This window comes from Vombatus ursinus, unplaced genomic scaffold, assembly GCF_900497805.2.
Source record: "Vombatus ursinus unplaced genomic scaffold, bare-nosed wombat genome assembly UNPS02009062.1, whole genome shotgun sequence".
Lineage (NCBI taxonomy): Eukaryota > Metazoa > Chordata > Mammalia > Diprotodontia > Vombatidae > Vombatus > Vombatus ursinus.
The window spans coordinates 13,564,882-13,584,459 of NW_020948840.1; the positions used below are offsets into that span (position 1 = coordinate 13,564,882).

Here is a 19,578-nt window from a genome sequence, read left to right on the forward strand (position 1 = left end):
TATACTATATGACATTTATATAGTCTTTATCATTTGTAAAAGACTTTACATAGATTCTCATTTGAGTCTTGGAACAATCCTATGAGGTAGGTATTAGAGGCATTATCAATTGAAAGTAGAAGAAACAGCTTCATATAAGTTAAGTTTGTTACTCATGCTCACAAAATAAATTTCAGAGGCAACATTTGAATTCAGCCTTTTCTCACTCCAAGTTGTTCAGTCTTATCCACTATACCACACTGCCTCTCCAAATATAAGTATTTTTGTCTTAGGAGAATAGAGTAAGCTATAATATAGAAATCCTTGAAAGATGAGAAATTAACCTTTATGATGGGAATTTGGGCTTTTGGATTGACAATTAAAATAGCCTGTCATTGTTGAAGTAGGTTGAAGATTGACAGTGGTATATAGATCAGAGGACTGAAGGGATCCCCAGTTTTGTTTGCTTCACCAAGTTGCATTACCAGTGGAGACCTGGCTGATCAGTCCAGGCTGACCAATGAGAAAAGAACTTTTTGAGATTCTGGGCATTTTTTTTTCTTTTCTAAAGAGAATTTAACCCTAAATTATGTATGTTGGTGGAGGTGACATTTAGGGTTGTTGATAGAACAGATGCTCTTTGCAGTTTTTCCTTATGGAATCTTTAAAATAGGATGCCATTTTTATTTTGCTGTAATTCTTCATTTCACCACAGAAACACAATTACCAATCATTAGGAGGAAGAGCTGGCATCATTGCAATGATTAATGATCAAGGGTGACCCATCCTTAGAGGTCTGTAGGACTTCTTAAAGGAGGGACCAATTTGGTATCACTAGAGGATGGTATCGTTAGACTTTCTGTACTTAAGTAAATTTGTCTGCTCCTTACTTGGATTTTTGAGAGGTCCCTAGAAGAATTTAATGTTATTGTACATGGAGTATGTCAGATTAGGCTGCCACATAAAAAGGTGGGTAAGTTTTAATGATTTTGATTTTTTCTTTTTCCAAAAATTCAGGGGTTGAGAGAGGAAAGACTGAAGAAGAAAGCAATAAATACTTGATCCAATGAGGATTTTATCCCAGCAAAGAGGCAAAAACCCAGTCAGATTAAGTGAACCAGACTTTAAATGTAACTGAAAATTTTCTTAGTGGAATTTCATATAAAAAGAGAAGTGACAACATACATTCAAGAAAACATCCGGCAGAAGAGGGTTGAGCATAGGAGTCTCTCTGTAATATTAATAGAGTAATGATTGTTAAAAATATTAGATGAGTTTCCTGCACTGCTTTTCTCTGTGTTAAAGAGGCCTGGCCAGTGTGGAAGTGGATTTTGCTTCAGTATCCTATGTTCTGGCTGAAGCTGGGTGGTTTCAAGACTTGTTTCTCCACGTGTGGGACCAACAGCACCTCCACCGACGCGCATGGTCCCCCTTGGTACACTGGCATGCTTTTGGAAACCTTGCACTGCAATAACTGTCCCCGTGAAAGGAGCACTGAAGGGGGCAAACCGCTCCAGCACTGGATCAACCCCATTTGTCTCCTCCATAAACTCTCCCTTCGTGGTCACAGGCTAAAGTTACCCAGTAAAGGAAACCTTGGCGTGTGGACTCATAAAGGCAGCCTTGTTGCAAAGTACGCGACTGTCACGGGTGTCCGGCCGGGGTTGGGGTGAGGGACCCTCAGTGAATCCGGAGTCTCCAGTCCCTGCCTTCGGCCCCCCTCCCGCCCGGGGAGCGTGGAGCCGCACGTTCGGCCGGCCGGCAGCTGGGCATGCTCAGTGGGCAGCTCTCGTCGGGGGGAGGGGGGAAGGTGGCGAGTGAGGAAGTCTTGGCTCTCTACGAGCTGGACTTCCTCAGCTAAGGCCCCGGCCCCGGCCATTTTTGTACTCCCGGTCAGGCAGACCCCCGATGCAGCCTTGAGTAGCCGCAGCTCGGTGTCTCCCAGGCCCCGGCGCAGGCGGCAGGGCAGGCGCGGGCAGGGGCGGAGCGCGGCGGGGCGGGGCGGGGCGTGCCGGCCCGGCCCGGGCGCGCTGGGGGAGGGGAGCCGCGGAGGGGCTGGGGCTGGGGCTGGGGCTGGGGGCGGGAGCGGAGTCGGGGGGTGGGGTCACCGGCGGCGGCGGCTGCGGCGGCTGCACCCGCCCGAGGGCGGGGTGGGGGGGCAGAGTGGTGTCGGGGCGGCTAGGCGGGCCCTGCCCCCGAGGGGGAGAAGTGGCGACTCCGGGGGCCGGCGCCAGGGCTCTGCCGCGGTCTGGGAGGCCGCCGCGGGCCCCTTCTTGCGGCCGTCCGCGTGCATGGTGATCCGGGACGGGGCCGCCGCCGCCATCTCCTCCTCCTCTTCCTCCTCCTCCGCTGCCGCCTCCTCCTCTTCCTCCTCCTCCTGGGTCGGGCCGATCCCCTCCCCGCGGCCGCCTCCTCCTGGGCTGGGCCCGCGGTGCCTCGTCCCCTCCCCGAGCCGTTCGTGCAGCCGCCGCCGCCGCCTCCTCATTCATCCTCGTGCACCATAGGCGGCACAGGTTCCAAGATGTCCAACCGAGTGGTCTGCCGGGAAGCCAGTCACGCCGGGAGCTGGTACACAGCTTCAGGTAGGAGGGCGGGAGGGCCCGGGCCGGGCCGGGCTGGGCCGAGTCAGGCGGCCGTCGCCGCCTCCACGACTCCCCCTGCGGCCCGAGGCGCGGCGCGGCGCGGCGCGGCGGGGAGGCGCGGAGCGAGCGGGCCGGGCCCGTCTCCGAGCGAAGGCGCTCTTCGGCACGCTGGGCTGAGGCGGGCGGCCCGAGCGGGAGAGGAAGGGGGGCTTGGCCCACTCCTCCCCCCGGGTCTTCACCCGCGGGATTATTCCTCCTGGCCTCCGCCTTTCTTTCCGACCTTCGGGCCGAGCTGACCGATCCCGCCCCGGAAGCCGGGGCCGGAGCTGTCGGTAACCCCGAGCCCTAGACTCCCATTCACCCCGCGAGTGGGGCCGGAGAGGGACCGGCTGCCCTGCCCATGCCCCTTGGAGGGTATTTCCTCTTTCTACCTCTGAGAATAGAAAGGGGGCAGACCCTCCCACATTACCCACGGGTAGGGGACGATCTTTATTTCCTTCTGGACCCTCCCTCCTCTTTTCCCTTACTTATGAGGGAGGGGACCCCCTGCCCTCCTGCCTTTCCCCTTTCCCTTCTTCCCTGTGTTTCTCCTTCCAGAGCCCGAGACTCGAGGGAGTTTTCTCCCTCCGGAGCCTCTCCCCGCCCCCCTCACGCTTTCTGCTGTAGAGTGTCTTGTCTAAACTAACCGCGGTAGTTTAGAAAGCGAGGCAGCTTCCTTACTGCTTTCCACCCTCCCCACTTCTCGAAGACTTAGAGCGAGGGGTGTAGACAGCAGATTTGTCGAGAACCCGTCCTCTCCCATTCTCTTTCCTTTGCTTAGAAGTGTGCCCTTCTTTGGTGGTGTGGGAATGGATTTGCAGGAGGCCTTTTTTTTGTGTGTGTTGGGGGTGGGGCAGAATTATTGTTAAGCCGAGGCCTGGGGTAGCCTGTTGGTTTTTTTGTCAGTGTTTTGTTGTTACTGTCATTTACCCAAGGGGCAGTTAGAGGTGGCATCAGCACTTTTCCAGGGCGACCTCACTGATCTTTTCCGTAGTCCCTCAGCACTCTGCAGTCGCTGAGGCTAGCTAGCTACCTAACAAACTGGTCCAGCTTTAAAGTGAATAAGCTGTTCCCGCTTTAAAGCTAATAAACCGTCCACGTTATCTATGTCTCTTCAGTAAATACTGAAGTAAATACACAGTATGCACTGTGTAGGAGGAAGAGGGACCTTCTGTTCCAGTGTTAAAACTACTATTTCTCAGGTGACTTGTCTCAGATGCTCTGGTTGTAACTACCTATAATTTCTTATTGAATCAGACTTTTACCCTTATGTATATTTGGGTTAGGATAATGACATGCTTTTTGGGAAAACAAAGGGATTCAAAAAAGTTAAAGAGTCTCAGAGTTTGCTGAACTGGTTCATAAATACATCTCACTGATTCATTTCAGAATTTGATATGTTATGGAAAAAGATACAAAGAAATTGTGCTGATGAGATTTGCATATAGCTGTGGTTCACTGTTAAAGTTGATATTTTGTGGTTACACTGCCTTTCCTCTGTAAATCTTAAAGTACTTCAATACACTTAATTGATTCTCACAACCTGAGAATGTCAGTTGTGCTATTCCTGTTCAACAGATGGGGAAACAGATGCAGAAAAGTTGTGATACCCCTAGCACCCTGCAGTAAGCCAGTGAGTGGCATGGCTGAACAGAATTTGGAAACTTACAGTGTTTCAGACTTCAGGACCTCTGCTGAGACCTTGAAGACTAGCAGTTCTTAACAGTTGAATCCTCTTCTTACAATGTGGTCTGCGGGGGGTGGGGAGAGGCGGCGGTCACCTCCACCCCCTCCCCCACTGATCAGGGAGTTTGTGAGGTCAGAATTATTTTCAAGGTAATATTAAGATGTTTTAATTTCTAATATGGTAAATATTGATAAATATTATCACAAAGGATCTTTCTCAGTAATTTTTAAAGCATAAAGGGGTGTTAAGGGCAAAAAGTTTGAGAATTGCTGTTCTAGAAGGTACTACTGATTAAAAAAAAAAAATTGGACAGTTAAATGTTCTTCTTCTGTGAGGTAGGCAATTTACCTGAATAGCTATCCAGGCTTTCTCTTTATGCATTTTTAAAAGAGCCAGCTTCTCAGTGCTGACATTATGGACCAGATTTTTTTGGCTTATTTTTTGTTGGTTTTTACACATTTCCATTTTTTTTTTGGATTTTAGACCAGACCTTTGATTTTATTGGCATAAGGAACTCATGATAAGGAAATTTCCTTTACCATTTCAGATAGGCACCTGTTTAGCAACTTAGTCTTGGAGTTCCTCAGTTTTTTTAGAGTTTAAATGACTTGCCCTGGCTCTCACAGCTATTGGCAAAGGCCATAGAGCTCTTCTGACTCTTGAGTCCAACTCTGTATCCACTGTTTGATACTTCCTCTCACAGTTTCCTAAGTGATCAATTTTTTTTTTTTGTAGTTTTACATTAAAAACTACATGACTTTTTAGGCTTTTTTTGTGTAGAGTGCTGAAGTGGAGTCTGGAGATCAAGGATAATATTCTGGCTCAGGAGTTATGTAGCCTTGGGCCAGTCACAAAATTTATAGATTATAGATTATGGATTATGGATTTAAAGAGCTGGAAGGGACTTTTGTGGTTATCTGATTCAAGCCTTTCAGTCCCAGAGAGGTCCAGTTGCCTAAGGTTACACAGATTTTAAGTGGCAGAGCTGTGGTAGGACTTAAATCCTCTGGCTCCAAATCCAGGGCTTTTTCCACAGTCCTATTCTACCTCAAGTTAATGAACTTGTCTGAACCACAGTTTTCTTACCTGTTATTGGAAATCCTATCACCTGTAGGGTCTGATTCTTTGGGATTTGTGAGGTCCAAATGAGATAATGTATTTTAAATGCTGTATGCCTAAATGCCATTTAGTGTTATCATTATTATAGATTTCTGAAGGCATCTCTGTTCTTGACTTCCAATTTAGGTGTGTGTGTGTGTGTGTGTGTGTGTGTGTGTGTGTGTGTGTGTCTTGTTTGTACATTGTTCTTTGCATGTTTTTTCCACTGTTAGACTGAGAGCTTCTTGAGAGGAGAAACTGGTTTTTTTTTTTTTTTTTTTTTGGCCTTGCTAGAACAGAGCCTGGCACATAATAGATGCTTAATCAATTATCATTAATTTATTGATTCAAGGTTCCTTGAATGAGTGTGTAACTTATAGCACCTTACAATTTGGACTTGAAATGTCCATTTCTTCAGTGTAACTCTTTAAATATTATAAGAGCCCCTTCAGGTCTTCTAACTTAAGAAATCTAGATTACATCTTTTTACTAACAATGAACTATGTTATAATTTCATTAAAAAACTTAAGAGAAAGACTTGCTTTTCTTTATCAATGAAATGGTTTGAGAAATTGCCCATATGAATTCTATAGATGAAAAAGGTTAAGCATTTATTTTGTATTAAAAAAAGATTAGGTGATTTTAATAGAAAAGTAGATGAAAGATTAGCACAGAATCTATAAAATTAACTTTTTTCTACTTTATTTCTATCTGGGATCATAGGATTATAGTTTCAGAACTTATATACTTACATTGTTTTTTGTCAAAATGTTACTTGTTACGGTTTCTGCAGAGCATTTGCTAAAAAAAAAACCCACAAAGAAACCAAAAAGACAGTTCTATTAGTAGATTATCACCTTGTAATAATAGCACAATTTACTATGTACTTAAAGAAAAACTATAGCATTTTAATGTCTATAATGTTCTTTCCTTAGAACAATCATTTGAGATAAATAGTATATGTATTTTTTATCGTTTTATAGGTGAGGGCATGGTGTTAGAGAAGTTAAGTGATGACTTAGGCTTTAAAATGTCAGACTTGAATCCAGGTTTCCCGATTTAATCAGTGCTCTATTACACAGGGCTGTTTTTCTGGTTCCCAACATAGTTGTCTGTGTTCATAAGTGTAAATTCAGATAAATAGCAAACATAAATTCACTTTGTTTTAATATAAATGGTTTAAGTAAACTGCTTTAATTTTTTTTTTTGCTTGAATTATCAAGATAAGAAGGACTAGATTTGGAGTTGGTGCAAATCCTGTGTCTGTTACCACTTGCGTAAATTTTCCCATTTTCCCAACTATGAAATTAGGGGGTTTATTAGGTGGTCTCTAAGTGCTTTTAGCTCTAAGTCCTATGTGTCTATAAATCAATGTCCAAAGTGATATAGATAATTGTTAAAGGAGTTTAGGTGGAAGAGTTTGCTCTGGGGGAGGGTGTGTGTGTGTGTGTGTGTGTGTGTGTGTGTGTGCGCGCACGCGCGTGCGCTCCTGTGTGTGTGTGGTGTGTGTGTGTGTGTGTGTGTGTGTGTGTGCGTGCGTGCGTGCGCTCCTGTGAGAGAGAAGGCTTTATTGAGGAGAAGTCATGTATGAACAGATTATTCATTTGGGTTTATAGTGTGAGATGAGGCTCAAAAAGTAGATATGAGACAGATTGTGGAGGTCCTTGAATGTCAGGCTTAAGAGTTTGGATCTTATTTTGTAATCAGTGGGGAGACTGACATTTTTTGAGCAGGAGAATAACTTGATCAAAGTGGCACTTTAGGAAGATTAACCTGGCAGCAATGTACAGTACGAACTGGAGGAAGCAGAGACTGGAGACATGAAGACCATGTAAGATGATAATGGCTTAAACTAGGTGGCAGTAGTGAGGATGGAAAAGAGAGGAAGGAATTGATAAAAGAAAATACTGTGAAAAAAGACTAATTACGGTTTGGTCACTAAGAGGGTATAGGGCCAAAGGAATGAGTGGAGACATTAAAGAGTGCAGAATTAGAACGCATTGGTTATGTTTGTTGAAAAATAATAGTAATAAAAATGTGTAAGGACACAGAAGGAAAAAAATTAATGAATTGAAAAGATAACACAGTAAGCAGTTGAAAATGTGAGTTAATGGAAAGAGTGCTGGATTTGGAGTCAGAAGACTTGGATTGAAGTCCTCACTCTCACACTGTCTGAGTTACCTTTTTATATATCTGGTTTCTGTTTGTGTAAAATGGGGATAATAATACTTCTACCTCATAGGGTTGTAGTGAAGAAAGCACTTTGGAAAACTTAAGACTTATATCAGTGTTAGCTTTTATAAGTAATTGTTATTTTATTAAAGTTTGAAATTTTATCTTTTGTGGAATGTCAACAAGTATTTATTAAGCACCTACTATATGCAGTCACTGTGCTAAGCATTGGGGATATAAGGAGAGGCAGAAACAGTTCCTAGAGTCAAGTAGTTCACAACTTAAAGGGGAGACAACATGCAAACAGCTATTTATAAACAAGATATAGACAGGATAAATTGGAGATAATCAACAAAGGAAAGACCCTGGCATTAAGGAGATCAGGATTTCAACTGACACTTGAAGGATAGTCAGTAGGCAGAGATGAGGAGAGAGAATTTCAGTTATGAGGAATAGATTATGAAAGTAGAGACAGAGTAAGGAGATGGAGCAGAGATGGGGAATCTACAGCCTGGAGGCCACATGTGGCCTTTTAGGGCCTTGGGTGTAGCTTGTAGCCTTTTGACTGAGTCCAAGTTTTACAGAACAAATCCTTTTATTAAGGGGCTTTGTTCTGTGAAGTTTGGATTCAGTCAAAGGGCTGCACTTGAGGACCTAGAGGGCCACGTGTGACCTGGAGGCCGTAGGTTCCCCTCCTCTGAGGAGTGTCTTATGCAAGGAACAACAAGGAAGCCAGTGTCACTGGCTAAGGGGAGTAAACTGTGAGAAGACTAGAAAGATAGGAATGGGATTGGTTATTACAGTCTTTATGAACTGGACAGAGGATTTTATATTTGATCTTGGAGGTGATTGGGAGCTATTGGCATTTATTGAAGAGAGAGGTGACACAGTCAGACCCACACTTTAGGAAGATCACATTAACAGCTGAATTGAAGATGGACTGGAATGTGGAGAGACTTGAGGTAGAAAGACCAACCGTAAGCCTTTTGCTTGTCCGGGTATGAGGTGATGAAGGCCTACATCAGGGTGGTGACAGTGTCAGAGTATAGAAGGAGTCTTGTATACCAGCAGGACTTGACGATACATTGGGTATCACGAGTGAGAGTCCAGGATGACATTTAGGTTGTGAGCTTGGGTAACAACTGGGAGGATGGTGGTGTCCTCAATAGTTAAAAGGAAGTTAGGAAGGGAGGAGGGTTTGAGGGGAAAGATAATGAGTTCAGTTTTGGACATGTTGAGTTTAAGATGTTTTATAGGACATCCAGTTTGAGATGTCTGTTAGGCAGTTGGAGAGGCTAGACTGGAAGCCCTGACTGGGCTAGATAAATAGATCTGAGAATCATCAGCATAGAGATAATTCAATCCATGGTATCTGTTGAGACAACCAAATGAAATAATATAGAGACAGAACAGGAGGGCTCACAGCAGAGCCTTGGGGACACCTACTGAGAGTGATAGTGACCTGGATGAAGATCCTCAAGAGATTGAGGAGTAAATAATTATGTTTTTGTGGTTCTCTCTCTCTCTGTGAATTTAATAACAAATAGGCAGATTGGGAAAAGTAATTAGTTGAGATCAAATGTTTATCTTATGTGCTCTATAATTAGCATTGTACCTCTACTTACTGTGATTCTTTACAGAAACTGTTGAGTATGACAATCTAAGATTATATGAGTTATGTTTGACTTTCTTAGAATGAACATGAATGTCAAGCTGGGGAACAATTATATTCAGCATAACATTTACAAGTTTAGGTAAATGGAAGAAGCCAGGGAAACAATTTGAGGAAATAAATAAGTTATATATTTGAAACGGAGCTTGGATGGGGTGCTTTTTGTGAGAAAGGATCTACTTTTTATTTTTCCTGAAGCTTTCTGGTCTATCACAGTGGTTAATGAAGTTTGCTTCTAAATACCTGGGCTTGATTGGGATGATGATAACTGTTTTGGAGGTTTAGGACTGGGAACCAGTATACTGGTTAGAGGTCTCAGAAATAAGTTATATAATCTAGTCTGATGGTGTATGGTACTTTCAAGTTATATTAATTGATACTTCAATTAAAAAAAAACATTCCACAAACAACACAGCGCTCATATTTCCTCTTAATGGCTTTTTGTTATTTTGTGAAGTTATAGAATGTAAATGAGTGAGTGGGCAGCTAGGTAGTACAGTGGATAGAGTGCTAGGCCTGGAGTCAGGACGACCTGAATTCAAATTCAGCCTCAGATAACTTACTAGCTGTGTGACCTTGGGCAAGTCACTTAACCCTGCCTCAGTTTCCTCATCTTTAAAATGAGCTGGAGAAGGAAATGGCAAACCACTGCAGTGTCTTTGCCCAGAAAACCTCCAAAAGGAGACATGGAGAGTAGGAAACAGGTGAACAGTGAACAGAGTGTATATTCTGAATTGGTGTTGCTCTTAGCTTCCATGTTTAACCTGTTGGCAAAGAGATTTTTACTGGCTGAGTTAGTTTCTGAACTTTTAGTTTTTTGTTGTTTTTTTTTAATGGCAGTTATTTTGCATCAGTTGAACTTCTCTAAGGCATGTTGGTAATCACAGTCAATATCTTTACTCTTATCCTTTTTTAATTTTTAAGGTCAGTAGTTTGTTTAAATAAGATTGGAGTTGATATAATTGTACATAGTGTTGACTCATCTTTATTCATTTTTATAATTTGGTGTTGATTTTGGCTTTACCTAGTCATTGTGTGGGTTAAAAGGAAGGCTTTTCAGATGTTCCTTTTTGTGGATGACTTTGTAATGACTATGTTAAGCCCTGGAACACTACAAGGCTGCCTCAGTGAGATCTGTCTTTCAGAAGAGTAGTACACACAGAAAAAAATCAAGTGAAAGAAGAATGCATGTTAGCCAGAGTAGACATGCAGTTAAATTGGCAATCCATTGAATTGGTCATTTGTACCTGTATATTTGGGTACTCAGTGTAGAGAGATTTGAGCTGGAGTTAAATAGAAGGAAGATATTGGGCTTGAATGAATTTTGGAAAGTGCTTCATCCTCCAGTACTCCCTTCTCCTGAACCATTTTTTTTTAAACAAAATCACTCTTCTCCCAGTGATGTTATGTAACTGAAATGTGGAGCATTGTGGTGAAAGAAGAATTACATATACAGTTCAAAGGGTAATGGAAACATGTCTTATAGGAAGGAATGAGTTGTAAAATATTATCATTGAAGACTTGATTGATAAGTAGTATAAAGGATATCATCAGGGATGTGCATAATTGGAAATGGAGGTGGGCTGGTTATGTAGCAGTAGTGAGTTATTGCCTGAGTAACTGCATTGGTATTCATGAAATGCTATAGGAACCAAAGGAAGATCTCAGACATTTTCTGGAAATATACAGGAAGAAACTACAGAATGAGAAAGCAAGGATGAGTTGTGATCCTTATCAGTTGAAGAGAGGACTTGGGTCTATGAGGGCACAGAACCAGTGGAGAATAGCAAAAATGTTTTTACTTTTTTAGTTACTTTTATTTATTTCACTTTATTACTTTTTAAACAGTTATTTAGTTGGGTAATACTAAAGTTCTTGAGCTTAAAAACTCTATTAATCTTTTGTATTTTTAAGCATGTGGCTTTGTCTTTTGTTCCGAGGAATCAGAAGAAATTTGTGAACAGTTCTATGGTTTTTAATTAATGGGAATACCACTGTCTAGTAAAGTATATTACCGCTCTGTTGAACAACTTTGCTGAGAAAAGACACTATATAGCATTTAGTGACTTAGAAAATTCAGAAGTTCATTTCTAACAAAAGAGAGTTTATAATATGCTGTTCTTTTCTTTTTTATTACATATTTCTTTATTTTTTGCCCTGAAGACAAAATTGTATAGCAGGGAATGCATGAAGACCAAGGTTAAGCTTAATCAAATAGGCAGTCTGTTCTCTGGTACAGGGATGAGGAGCCTGTGGAAAGGGCCACTCTTGAGGACCTAGAGGGCCACATGTGGCCTTGAGGCCACAGGTTCCCCACCCCTGCTCTAGTATCTTTCTTATTGGCTTTTCCAATTTAAAACCCTGACTTTAAACCCCATCTCTGATGAAGCAGTTTGGCATATAGTATAAAGAGCTTGTGAGCAGAGTCAGAAAATTAAGTCCTGGTTGTACCACATGTTAGCTCTATAGCTTTGGGCAAGACACTTAACCTTTTTCTGAGTCTCAGTTTCTGTACCTGTGAAATGGATATGCCAGTGCCTGTCTTGTCTACTTCTTAGGGTTGTTCTGAGGATAGCTTATATAAAGGTGGTTTGAAAACCGCTAAGTTCTATACAAATACAAATTATTAATAATAGAGAGATGTATTGGAAAGCATGCTGGATTTGACTTCAGGAGAGACCTGATTTTGAATGTTATTTCTGACACTTAGTTTTGGGACTATGGACAAGTCATTTAAGTCCTTTAAGTGTCATTTTCTTCAGGTTTTGAGTATCAAATGAGATAATGTATGTTAACCAATTTGAAAACCTTAAAGTGTGTTGTAAATGCAATAATTGTTATTCTTCCTTTTCCTCCTCCTTTTTCCTGGGTGTACTGTCTGTTGAGCTCCGTGATGGACAACATCTTCCTCCCCCCCCTCCCCAGTTCCGGCATCTTGCCCAGGGTCACACAGCTAGTAAGTGTCTGAGGTCACATTTAAACTCAGGTCTTCCTGACTCCAACACGATAAGTATATCCTCTTGAACCATCATAACCCATTTATGCCTGACCATTCTGAGAGACTCTTATCCATGTCTCCCCATCAGTCTCTTGTTGCAGGGACTTCCCAACATGCTGGGGAACCTTTTTTACACAAACTAGAAAATGCCTTTACCTCATTTCAGGTTTTTCAGTTTCTTGAGCTACATATAAAAATGAAATCTATTTTGAGTCAATAAAACGGTAGGTCTTTATAAATATTATGTTAGTACTTTAGGTTTGCAAAATATAATGGAAAGAAATTGGTAGTATTAAGGGAAACATTCTCAACATTTAGTAGATATCAGTGCAGGGACATTAGGTGGAATTGGAATTTATATCCTTGTTGAAGCCAGCCTTTTTGGGCTTTGAATATGAAAGTGGTCATTGGTAGAACCTTGACTGCTTTGAGTTAAAAGAGACCTTTAAAGTTGTCTAGTTTCTAGTTAGTGGCAAAGTAGGACCAGAAAGAACCTGGCTTATCTTATTTCTATCCCAGTATTAATAGCCAATTCTTTATGCATTTTAACAGTTATTTTAACAGTTATTTGATATGCTTTGGACTTTAGAAATGAGGGTGCATTGTAGCAACATAGTTTAGTGGCTAGCCTACTATATACCTGCAGTCAGACCTGGCTTCTGCTCATGCCAGGCATTCATTTAGTAGTTAATGTGATCACAGTTTTTTAATTATTGAAGTTGTGATACTACCACCACCTCTTAAGTATGTTGTATGGATGGCGCAATGGATAGAGCTCTGACCTTGGAGTCAGGAGGATATGAGTTCAGATTCGGCCTCAGACACTTGACACTTGCTAGCTGTGTGACCCTGGGCAAGTCACTTAACCTTGATTGTCTCGCCAAAAAAAAAAGAAAGAAAAGAATATTGTGTGGAAAATGCTTTGTAAAACCTAGAGCACCATGTAAATGTGAGTAATGCTAATTCTTATTTCTGGCAGAGCCCACAATTGACTTAGGGCAAAACAATAAAATTTAAAGCATATTGTAAAGGTTTGATACAGATGTGGCCAATAGGATTTGGGCCATTTTGGAGAAACTAATTTTAATATAACTTCTAAATTCTATTATAGTTTTTTTTGGGCATCATCTTTTTTTTTTTTAACAGCAATTGAAAATTATACCAGCTATATCATAGAAGATATGTTATATATGCCCAAATATTTTCATAGTTGTTGATTTGTACTGTTCACTGAATGAGAAAAGCAAGAGCTTTGGTGAAAATATTGACTTTATTTTTATTAATTGTAACTGAAGTAGTATTGCAAGAATTGTATTTTAAGAATTGGAAATCTGAAAAATTTTGTGTTCATAAATAAAATCACACACAAGATATTACAAATGACTGTAACTAAAAAATTTACCTGTCTCGGGATTATATGATGCCAGTTTTAGCACTGTTTAGGGACAAATTTAGTTTGTAAGCATATCCATAAATGCTGACCCTAGGGTTTGCCTGTGTTTTATGTATTATAGGGAAATTGTTACTAATGAATTTTCTAAATGTTCAGGGAAAATATGTATAATTTATTTAAAATATTTTATTGCTCTTTTATTTTTACATCATCTGCATTTCCCAGTATAACTTCCCCCTCCATTTTTCCTCCCCCAGCCTATCCCTTTTAACAAAGAACAAAGAAGAATAAAAATCCACTTCAGCAAAACGGATCAATTGAATCTGATACTGTATGCAATGAGGAATTGACTACAAGTTCCCCACCTTTGCAAAGAAGGGATGGAGATGCCTTCTCATATTTCTTCTTTGGGGTCAACATGGGTCATAGGAATTTCACAGCATTCACTTTCTCTTTTTGTTATTCTTTCCACTTACATTGTTATAGGTGTATATATTTTCTTGGTTCTACTTACTTCATTTTGCAGAATGGCTTCCTATGTTTCTCTGTGCCTTGTGCTGGAATACTCTCTTTTTCATCTCCCCCTCCTGGCTTTTTTCGAGAGAGCTCACATCCTGCCTTTTTGCAAGCAGTCTTTTGCCTAGTCCCCCTTGTTTAGTGCCTTCCCTTTAAAATTGCCTCCAACTTACCTGGTATGTATCTTGTAGATAGTTGTTTTCATGTTGGCTCCTCCCGTAGAATAGAGGGGGGATTACTGAGCTCCTTGAAGACAGGGACGGTTTTTGCCTTTTTTTTTGTATCCCCAGAACCTAGCACAGTGCCTGCACATAGGAAGTGCTTAATGAATGCTTGTTGAACGATTGACTAACTATATTCATTGTTTCTTATGATATTTATTCATGTTCCACAGTTTAACTATTTCCCATTCATTGGGAATCTGCTTTGTTTAGTTCTTTGTGATTACAAAAAACTACTACTATAAATATTTTGATATGTATAGGAACTTTCTCTTTGTCCTTTACCTCCTTGGTATGCCTAGTAGTGAGACCTCTGGGTCAAAGGGTGGGCATTTTAGTCATTTAACATAATTCCATATTGCTTTCCTGAATGGTTGGATCAACTATAACTTACTTTTAACTTTGTAGGTGAATCATAGCAATCCATTTAACAGAAAATCTTCATCACTTCAATTGGAGCACAAATAAGAGATGAGATGTTCTTAATGCTTATGTATGTAAATAAAAAGTGCTAGTATAGGATTTTAGTAGGATTTTAGAACTAGCAGGGATTAATTTGCTCTCCTTGTCCACCCCCCCCACATGAAGCATGTTTTATCATTTTGCTCATTATCTGTACGTCTTTTACTGATTATCTTTTCCCCAAAACCCACCTCTCTTCCTAATGTTCCTGAGAACAACACTGTCCTTCCAGTCATTTAGGTTCAAAACTTTGGAGTCATTTTATATTCCTCATTCTCTTTCCTCTTGGCTTCTTCCACCTCCATCTAAACACTTGCCAAGTCTTGTCAGTTGTGCCCCCACGGCATTTCTTACATCCATCCACCTCTGCTTATCTCCACTCTGACCAAGATCAGGCTAGTCACTTCTTGCATGGACTTTTGCAGTAACTTCCTAATTGGTCTGTCCTACTTATCTCTCTCCCTGTACAACTTGTCTTCCATATAGCTGTCGTTTAAAAAAAAGAACAACAAACTGTTAAATGTGGAATGCAGAATTACAGGTTTTGTTCTGTTTTCTACTTGAGGGTGTTGTTAGAAACATTCATTTCTTTTTATGATAATAACTCTTTTCTTGCCATCCACTTTTAGGCAGATATATTTTATACACTATTTATTCATGTTCTCACCCCTTTACTTCCTGAATTTTACTTTGTCTTTATTATGTTGTTCTTTTGTTTAATTTTCCCTCTTCTTAGTTTGGCATAATAACATGGCTAAATTCTGTTTTTTTTTTCCTAGGAAATTCACAGCTTATGACATCTTTTGTGTTTACTCTTTAAGATCTTTATTATTATTATTATTATTATTGTTTTGGTTGACATTTTTTTTCTCTACTTGGAGTAGGGAGAAATTGAGAGCATGTCGTCATGGCCACACAGGAGTGTGGTAGTCTTGCTATGTTTGATTTATTTTTCTCTTCTGCCGAAATTCAAACTTGTATTTGTATCAGAGAGAGCTGTCTATATTAGACATCCATCTCTGAGAGCTTTCAGTTCAGGTAGAGCATGATCTTTTTTTTTCCCCCCTTTTGTTATGGGGAGGGAGAATGTATAAACATGTCTTGAATTAAAACCGTTTTCTATTGACTGTTGTGCTGTGGAGGGTTCTTGAAGGCTGTGCCAGCAGAGTACTAGTTCAGGCAGGTCCTGCCAAAATTGAGAGATAGAGCTTTCAGTGGACTCTGTGACTCATGAGAACTAGTTTAGCTAAATTCAGGGAGGCTTATCAGCTAATGATACAAATCATTTAATATGAAGATTTTTTTTGTAGCCACAGCAGCTCTAAATCACACTGGCTTATCCACCTGCTGAGGGAGGCAGTTTGGCAGAGTGAAAAGACCATTGTCTCTGGAGACCCTATGTTCAAATTCTGCCTCCTTTCAAAGAGATTTCCTTTCAGATTAATTTTTCGATTTCAATCCTTGGTTATGTTTTTCCTCCTTTTTAATGGTAGTTATTTATGGATATATTTCCCTTCATATAGTGTTTCTTACTAATAAAAATATATCTCTGCTGATCAGTGATTGTTTTTCTTGCATAAAACATCATTTGTCAGCAAGAACTTTTCTACCCAAGAGTAGATAGAAAAAAGTTTTCCCTGTGTTAATGGATGCATAGTGACAAATTGGAAGTTGAAGTTCCATTTGCTTTATGATCAACTTAATTAGATTACAGATTCTTTTCATTTTGAATATTTAAGGTTCTAGATATCTCATTAGATTTTTTTCTTTTGGCTTGAAACACTGGGAAGATAAGAAGTCTAATTTTTAATTTTTTTGTTTTCGTTGTGTCCTAGAACAATAAAATGAGATATGCTTGTAATAATGATGCATTTAATATACTACCAAATAGTTCAAAGTTGTACAACTTAACAGAATCTTATTTTTGATCGTTAAGATAACTTTATTCTAGGTGAATCATAGTTAAATTGACAGAAAACATGAGGAATGTTGCAAGTGGCATTGATTTTCTAAGAACATACATTTAGAACTATAAGGCGTCTTAGAGGTCATCTAGTCCTGGCCCTTCATTTTACAGATGAAGAAATTTAGGCCTCGAGTTTAATTTTTTACTTAAGCCAGCTGTAAGTGACAGAATTGTGAATTAGACCTAGGTTTTCTGATTGTAGGTCCAACATATTTTCCCCTGTACCATGAATTGTGTGCAAGGCTAATGAGGACCCACGTTATCTATTGCTTTATTCATTACATAATACTTTCCAAATAGCAGTCTTGTGAAGAAGTTTGTTCTAATGTTAATATCTTCATTTTATAGATGAGGAAACTGAAGTTCAGAGAGGCTAGTTTTTCCCACCCCCAAAATTATCTTTTCTATGACATTTATTTTTCATTAAATTAAATTTAAGTTGATAAGTTTAAGTTACCTGCCAGTTACTCAAGTAGTAGGATCAAGTCAGCCCACATGCTTTACTTGTATCGCTGAAACATCAGAAGGTGAGGAAGATACTCAGTGAGTGGAGAAGTTATTACAGACTAGGCAGTCTTGGTTCACTTGTGATCTGTATCATTGGAGGAAGTATCCATGAACAAGATCATGGATCCAATTCTGCCACTTATACTTGTGGTTAAATTTTCAGCCAGTGTTAGCTTTGGAAAGGAAACAAAAATGAATGCAGTACAAAGGTACTTGGCATTCTGGCCTAAGAGATTAGAAAAGAAGTAAAACTTTTTCAATCAAGTAGTCAATTGACAATTGTATTTATTAAGTATCTACTATGTGCCAAACACTGTGCTAATTGCTGGTGATATAATCTTCACTCAAGAAACATAAACATCTTTGCTCAGGGCACTGTGCTAGTAGGACTTGAGGTTATGAGAGGTAAAATGTCCTGAAGGACTTTACAGTCAGTCACTTAATTAGCAGGAGTTTATTAATTTCCTTCTGTGTGCCAGACACTGTTCTAGTTGCTGGTGATACAAAGCCAAGAAAGAAATAATCTTTGTCTTAAAGAAGTTTATTTTCTTGGTGGGGAGGGATGGTGGTGGCACAAATAAATATGATGTAGAGTAGAATGAGAATAATTATTAAGAGATGTAGGCTAAATGCTAAAAGAAAATTTGAGGAGAAAGATCACTTTGTGAGGGGGTGGTGTGGGGGTGTGTCATGGTATTAATGAAGGAAGTGCATTTCAGTTGGGCCTGTGGAAAATGTGATTGGGAATGTTGCTTCTGCATATCACTCAATCGGGATGGTTGCCTATGGGACAACATAGGAGTCAGTTTAACCTGGAAGGGAATGTGAAAAATACTAGTTTTCATTTCCACAAAAATGCAATCTAGGGACTAGATGGAAGTTGAACAAAGGAAGCCATAAAGTAGAATTAGTGGGTGAATAGACTAACCAGAGAAAACTGGTTCTGAGGTAAGGTATAGATTAACATATCCCAAGCAGAAGGGGTGTGGGCATACCCAAATAAAGGCAAAAGTAAATAAGGGCTGGGGTCCCCAAATTGTGGGGAGTAGGAGATGTAAACAGGGGCGGAGACTCGTGGGGAAATTAGGTGATTCGAATAGGCTGTAACCTCTGTAGTACCCAGCCAATGGGGAAACAGGGGAGGGAAATTTGAATCAGGAATAAAAAGGTGTATATCTGTTGACACATATATTCTCACATGCATGCTGTCACAGGTTGGATGCAGGCCGTTAATAAAGCTTCTTCTCAATAATGGTTCAATAATAGCTTTGTGCAATTCGTGGTAAAGCTAACAAGCCTTGAAGGAATCAGATTCTAAATAGGAAGAGAGCTGGGGAAGGAAAAGTGGCAGTGTGGACCAATGAAAAGTGTGTTGGATTTGGAGTCAATAATAGAATCACATCTGTCTCTGCTTCCTACTACCTATTTGGGTGATTACTTAATGGGTCTCAAGTTGTTCATCTGAAAAATGAGGGAGGTTGGACTCCATCTCTAAGGTTCCTTTTGGCTCTAAATGTGTAAGTAATCCTGATCCTGTGATTTAGCAGGAAAGAACCTGCACAGCTGTCATCCTTGTTGGAGAGAGCACTTAACAGGATGACAAAGACTGCGGTGTCTTCCCCTGCCCCCCCCAGTCTTCTTTTCTCTTCCCCTCCCAATCAAACATCAACAAAAGTGTATGTTTCTATATTCAAAGAAGAATGGAAAAACAATATTCTATATGAAAATATTAATTTTTTTTACCTAAAGTTTTGGGGGGGTTGGGAGATAGATTTAATACCCTAGTACCATCACTGGCTTGCTTCTCTTTCTCCTCTTCTCAACTTCCTTCTGCTTTTTTCTGTATATTTTTAAAAAAGTGTTATTGATGTTCCCCCCCCATCTTTCTCACCACCCCTTCAAAAAAAGAAGCCAAAACAAACCTCACTTATAACATGTATAGTTAAACAAAACAAATTCACATGGCCATTTCTGAAAATTCCTCATTGTTTACTTACAAGGGACTTTTTAAAATTGATTTATTTTGATTTATCAACAATCACTCCCATAAACTTTTTTGAGTTTAAAATTTTTCTCCCCCTCCCTTCCTGCCTCCCTCCCCAAGACGGTGAGCAATCTGATATAAGCTATACATATACATTCCTATAAAACATATTTTCACATTAGTGATGTTGTAGGGAAGAATTAGAACCAATAGGAGGAACCACAAGAAAGAGAAAACAAAATAAAACAGAAGAAAAAAAATAGCAAACAGTATGCTTTGACCTGCATTCAAACTCTATAGTA

The 19,578-nt window shown here is 40.1% G+C and overlaps 1 protein-coding gene across 1 annotated transcript in view; it reads left to right on the plus strand.

Annotated features, from left to right (window-relative positions):
* Positions 1 to 2,406: 2,406 nt before the first annotated feature.
* The window catches only part of MEMO1 (mediator of cell motility 1), a 127,923-nt gene continuing 110,751 nt past the window's right edge, over positions 2,407 to 19,578 (plus strand). The window contains exon 1 of the mRNA XM_027850588.1: positions 2,407 to 2,561. Coding sequence (XP_027706389.1) covers positions 2,501 to 2,561 — 61 coding nt within the window. The 5' untranslated portion in view covers positions 2,407 to 2,500. The remainder of the gene's footprint in view (positions 2,562 to 19,578) is intronic.